Here is a 6,382-nt window from a genome sequence, read left to right on the forward strand (position 1 = left end):
ACAGCAAAAGAAACTACCATCAGAGTGAACAGGCAACCTACAGAATGGGAGAAAATTTTTGCAATCTACTCATCTGACAAAGGGCTAATATCCAGACCTGCTTTTTCTACTGGTTACACTGGCGCAAAGGTACATCTAAGTAGATGTGTGTGCAGAGAAAGTAGATGTTTGTGCAGAGAAAGAACTGAACGTGTTTGTTCTTGAAGTTTCTTTGTTTTCTTGGATCCTTTTTGTGAGGAAAAGTTCCCTTTTTAAAAAAAATATGTTATGATTTGGATGCTGCAGAAGTTTTACAGGGGTACCACTAGAGAAACATGGTTCCAGGAATGCCTGCATGGTTATATGAATCAGCAGTCAGGAGAAATTGTGTACCAACCCCAGAGAAATTCATATGTAGAAATCACTTAGTTTCTATAAACACTATATTGGTTCAGAAATCCCTGAATTCTGCCTCAAGGACAATGATGATGACACAGCATTAAGTAATAAGACTGTTGGGAAGAAGCAGCAACAGCAACATGAATTGCTCAGCGAGTAACATACTGAAAAGCCCAAGAGGCAGCGCATTAGGCTGAGAACACTGTCTTCTCTTTAGCTGCTACTCATGGGGTGGGAGGGCAGGTGGTAATACATACTTTGCTGGGTGCTGTTAACTTTGGACCCAGAGCAGGGCTTGCTTATGTAATTTGTGTGGCTTTCATTGTAACTTCTGTGGTGAGAGTCCTCTCTCTGTCTGATAATGCCACTGCCTGTGGGTTCTGAGACCTTGGCAGCATGTGGTGATAGTATGCAGGCCAGAGCATCGGGAGTTGTGTGTCAATACCATCCCAAACTTTGTCATTGAAAATCATAGAGGAGTATAAGAAACAGGAATACTTTGTCTATATAGGCTTTCCATCTTACAAAAACACCAAATAATACCTGTATATTCATTTTAAGGACAATAAACTGAATCTGTGGATAGTGAGATACTTTTTAAGCAAAGTTATTCTGCATTATGACATTGGTTAGCAAATGTTTATAAGGGCCAGGCACAGTAGCTCACAGTTTGGGAGGCCAAGGCAAGAGGATGCTTGAGGCCAGGAGTTGGAGACCAGCCTGGGCAACATAGTAAGACCGCATCTCTACAAAAAGAAAAAAAAATTAGCCAGATGTGGTGGCACATGCCTGTAGTTCCAGCTACTTAGTAGGCTGAGGCAGGAGGATCACTTCAACCCAAGAGTTTCAGATGATGGTGAGCCGTGATCGTGCCACTGCACCACTCCACCACTCCACGCTGGGCAACAGAGCAAGATTCTGTCTCTAAAAAAAATGAAAAATGTGCTCGCATTGGCAGCACATATACTAAAATTGGAACAACACGGAAAAGATTAGCATGGCCCCTGCATAGGGATGACACGCAAATTCATGAAGCCTTCTATATCTTTAAAAATAAATTAATTAATGAAAAATGTTTATAAAGCATTCAAAAATAAAAATATTAAGCATACTATGCCACATTTAAGTGAAAAGAAAACGAATTACAGTCAATATTTGCATTGTGGGTTTTTGGGAGGAGTTTGTTTTTGAGGCAGGGTCTCACTCTTATCTAGGCTGACTGCAATGGTGTGATCACGGCTCACTGCAGCCTCAAACTCCTGGGCTCAAGTGATCCTCCCCCCTCAGCCTCCTGAGTAGCTGGGACTACAGGTATGCGTCACCACACCCAGCTAATTTTTGATTTTTTTTTTTTTTTCTTTTTGAGACAGAATCTCACTCTGTCACCCAGGCTAAAGTGCAGTGGTATGATCTTGGCTCACTGCAACCTCTGCCTCCTGGATTCAAGTGATTCTCGTGCCTCAGCTTCCCGAGTAGCTGGGATTACAAGTGTGAGCCATCACGCCTGGCTGGGTTTTTTTCGTTTAAGTCAGTATATATGTAGAAAAATTGTAGGGATATTATCAAAATGTTAATCCTCCATACTGGAATTATGGATAATTTTTAAGTTTTCCTTGTTTGTCTGTTTTCTATATTCTTTACAATAAGCATGTATTTTTTAAATAAGGAATTTTTTATTAGGCAACAATTTGGTTTTTGTTTTTTTTTTTGAGATGGAGTTTTGCTCTTGTCATCCAAGCTGGAATGCAATGGCGTGCTCTCCGCTCACTGCAACCTCTGCCTCCCAGGTTCAAGTGATTCTCCTGCCTCAGCCTCTCAAGTAGCTGGGATTACAGGCGCCCGCCACCATGCCTGGCTAATTTTTTTTGTATTTTTAGTAGAGACGGGGTTTTGCCATGTTGGCCAGGCTGATCTCGAACTCCTGGCCTCAAGTGATCCACCCGCCTTGGCCTCCCAATGTGCTGGGATTACAAGCATGAGCCACCGCGCCCAACCTAAGCAGCAATTTTTTAAATAGTGGAGAAAAATATTGGGACCAAATTGGTTTAGTAACCTAAATGGTCTGCTGAGGTTCTCCCTAGAAGACTTGTTGCCGTAAAGGGAAAAAGAGTCTTGTTATAGTTTAGAGACTACAGAACTGGTACGGTGGTGTACACCTGTAGCCCCAGCTACTTAGGAGGTGAAGGCAAGAGGATCCCTTTTATTTTTGCCTTTTTACTTTTTTTGAGGCAGGACCTTGCTCTGTTGCCCAGGCTGGAGTGCAGTGACATGTTCATGTCTCACTGCAGCCTTGACCTTCAACCTCCCAGGCTCAAGCAGTCCTTCTACCTCAGCCTCCTGAGTAGCTGGAACTGTAGGTGAACACCACCACACCAGCTGTTTTTTTTTCTGGGTTTTTTTTTTTTTTGGTGGAGTTAGGATCTCACTGTGTTGCCCAGGCTGGTCTCGAACTCCTAGGCCCAAGTTATCCTCCCACCTCAGCCTCCCAAAGTGCTAGGATTACAACTGGGAGCCAACCCACCCATCCTTAAAATAGTTTAATAAAAAAAAGTCTAAGGCCGCATTGCCTCAATAACCTCCCTTTTGGATTCTCTACAGTGGGGGAGGTAGCTGTCTATAAGCAGCCCTAATTTTTTTTAAAGGAAATTAATCCTAATATGGGATTTTGGATCACATAAAGCTCTGTTATACCTTATCACTGCCTGTAATCCCAGCACTTTGAGAGGCCGAGGCAGGCAGATCACGAGGTCAGGTTTCGAGACCAGCCTGACCAGCGTGGTGAAACCGTCTCTACTTAAAATACAAAAATTAGCTGGGCTTGGTGGCACGTGCCTGTAAACACAGCTACTCAGGAGGCTGAGGCAGGAGAATTGCTTGAACCCAGGAGGCAGAGGTTGCAGTGAGCCCAGATGGTGCCACTGTACTTCAGCCTGGGCAACAGGGAGAGACTCCATCTCGGAAAAAAAAAAATACTGATCACTATTAACCATATTCATTGTAAGTATGTATCCTATAGTAGTGTTATCAGGCATTTCTTTGAAAAACTTATCTGTCCCTACGAGAAGGATATTTCAGTCCTGTCACAGTTACGAAAAATAATCTGAACCTGATAGAGGAATTCATTTGCCTTTAGATCTATCATGTTTTCTATTCTTGGTCTTCAATTGAAGTTTTCAAACCTGTCTCTTTTGTAGGACTTGGAAAAGGAGAGTGACACACCCCTCCAGCAAGTATCCATTGAAGAAATTCTAGAAGAGCAAAGGGTGGAGCAGCAGACCAAGCTGGAAGCAGAGAAGTTGAAAGTGCAGGCCCTGAAGGACCGAGGTCTTTCCATTCCTCGAGCAGATACTCTTGATGAGTACTAAGTCTTTTTGCCCAGAGCCTGTTGCTTTTGAAGAGTAGGGACTGTCACTGAGTGAAAGTGACAACCTGGCCACCTCACACATTTGATCAGAGACTGTAGAGTTTTGAAAAGTCACTTTTATTTTTAAGTCTTTTACACATGCAACATGAAGAAATCGTGTAGGTGGGTTTTTTTTTTTTTTAGTAACAAAATCATTGTTTAAAGAAACAGTGGCATAGACTCCTTCACACGTCACTGTGGCACCAGCAACTACTTCTTAATATTATTCTTCGTATCCCAAATTAGAGTTTACAGGGACAGTCTTCATTTAGTTGTAAATAAAATATGAATCTCAAAAGTGTCATGTTATCTCCCAGTTTGAGTTACCTGTAATGAATAGACGAAATTGTTTCTGATCTCAAAGGTATAAGCAGTCCACATACTGGGATTTCCCCCTTCAGTCACAGTTTTAAGTAGCTGGCTACTTAGGAAGGAATACTTTTATTCTGATCATCTCAGGGGTCCTCTCCTGTTTCCATGTTTGTATCTGTTAAGAAATACAAATATTCGGCGGGGGCGGTGGCTCATGCCTATAATCCCAGCACTTTGGGAGGCCGGGGTGGGCGGATCACCTGAGGTTGGGAATTCAAGACCAGCCTGACCAACATGGAGAAACCCTGTCTCTACTAAAAATACAAAATTAGCCAGGCATGATGGTGCATGCCTATAATCCCAGCTACTTGGGAGGCTGAGGCAGGAGAATCGCTTGAACTTAGGAGGCGGAGGTTTCAGTGAGCCGAGATTGTGCCATTGCACTCCAGCCTGGGCAACAAGAGCAAAACTCCATCTCAAAAAAAAAAAAAAATTCAAATGTTCAGGTGTGAGGAGGGAGCTTTCAGCTGAGTTTCCCAGTTACTGGTTACTGCAGAAGACTCATGTTTGAGAAATGACATCACTGTTGCTCTTGCTCCTGCTTCGCCCCTGGCTAATCCAAACTAAGTTCCCATGAGACCCAAGATGTTCTTACTAGTGGCTTGTTCTCCAGGTTTTCTGCTAATTTAATTAGGTTTTCTAGTCCCTTGAATTGAGTCTTGAGTATCTTATGTTCTCATCAAAAAGGAACATAAATGGTATTGTAGTGACTGAAAACCCATAGTGATGGCACTTTGTGTGATTGTTGAAGAGTAGTGATTGCATAAAAAGCTTAACAGATTTGTACTTCAAGAAGGAAGCTTGGGTTGGGTGTGGTGGCTCACACCTGTAATCCCAGCACTTTGGGAGGCAGAGGCATGCAGTTCACCTGAGGTCAGGAGTTCAATGCCAGTCTGGCCAACATGGTGAAACCCCGTCTCTACAAAAAATACAGAAATTAGCTGGGCATGGTGGCACACGCCTGTAATCCCAGCTACTCAGGAGGCTGAGGCAGGAGAATTGCTTGACCCTGGGAGGCAGAGGTTGTAAGTAAGTACGTAAGTAAGTAAGTAAGTAAGTAAATAAATAAATAAATAAATAAATCCTGGTTTAGTAGACAGTGGGCTCAACTAGGAGTTAGGAGATGTGGTGTAAAATTGGCAATTATTAGCAGATTAGGCTTGAGCAAGTCATCCTCTTATTCTCAGTAATTTTAACTATGATTATTCCAGGTAGTTCCTTTTTATATTGTTAAGCAAAGATGTTATTTTCATACATTTTATATCTTATTTGTATGTGTGTGATTTTTTATTATGTATTTTTTTTTTGAGACAGAGTCTTGCTCTGTTGCCCAGGCTGAAGTGCAGAGGTGCGATCTTGGCTCACTGCAACCTGCACCTACCTCCCAGGTTCCCTGAGTAGCTGAGATTATAAGCATACACCACGACACCCCTGTCTAATTTTTGTATTTTTAGTAGAGACGGGGTTTCACCCTGTTGGCCTGACAGGTTCCAGAACTCCTGACCTCAAGTGATCCTCTGGCCTCAGCCTCCCAAAGTGCTGGGATTACAGGCATGAGCCACCACACTTGGCCTGTGTGTGTGTGAATTATTTTATAGTATTAACATTTTATGAGCTCGGGGGTTTTTAAAACTGCCCAAAATGCCTATAAACCATTTGACTTCTGAACTGTTCATCATTGGACTGATTTTACAGTAGGTAATTTATGAGGAAACTATTGCACTTAATGGCTTATTTAATGTTTTGCCCATAATCTTACTGTTTAAAAGAATGTATTATTAACTACCCACATAAAGAGAAGAAAGAAATACCAACTTTTGAAAAACATGTCTGACTACAGTAAGATACTCTGAAGTTCAGCGGAATGACAGCATTTGTTTTTCAGAGTCCCACTGCTTCAAAACACGTGACACCTCCAAGAAATATGAATTCGTTACAGTTATCTTTTGTTTTGTTTTTTAATTTTTTTTATGATTATTATACTTTTAAGTTCTAGGGTACATGTGCACAACGTGCAGGTATGTTACATATGTATACATGTGCCATGTTAGTGTGCTGTACCCATTAACTCGTCATTTACATTAAGTATATCTCCTAATGCTATCCCTCCCCCCGTCCCCTCCCCACAATAGGCCCTGGTGTGTGATGTTCCCCTTCCTGTGTCCAAGTGATCTCATTGTTCAGTTTCCACCTATGAGTGAGAACATGTGGTGTTTGGTTTTCTGTTCT

The 6,382-nt window shown here is 42.1% G+C and overlaps 1 protein-coding gene across 1 annotated transcript in view; it reads left to right on the forward strand.

The window, feature by feature from the left end:
* The window catches only part of LSM1 (LSM1, U6 small nuclear RNA associated), a 15,105-nt gene extending 11,024 nt beyond the window's left edge, over positions 1 to 4,081 (forward strand). The window contains exon 4 of the mRNA XM_011960698.1: positions 3,573 to 4,081. Coding sequence (XP_011816088.1) covers positions 3,573 to 3,743 — 171 coding nt within the window. The 3' untranslated portion in view covers positions 3,744 to 4,081. The remainder of the gene's footprint in view (positions 1 to 3,572) is intronic.
* Positions 4,082 to 6,382: the final 2,301 nt, after the last annotated feature.

Source organism: Colobus angolensis, unplaced genomic scaffold (assembly GCF_000951035.1).
Source record: "Colobus angolensis palliatus isolate OR3802 unplaced genomic scaffold, Cang.pa_1.0 Scaffold52, whole genome shotgun sequence".
Lineage (NCBI taxonomy): Eukaryota > Metazoa > Chordata > Mammalia > Primates > Cercopithecidae > Colobus > Colobus angolensis.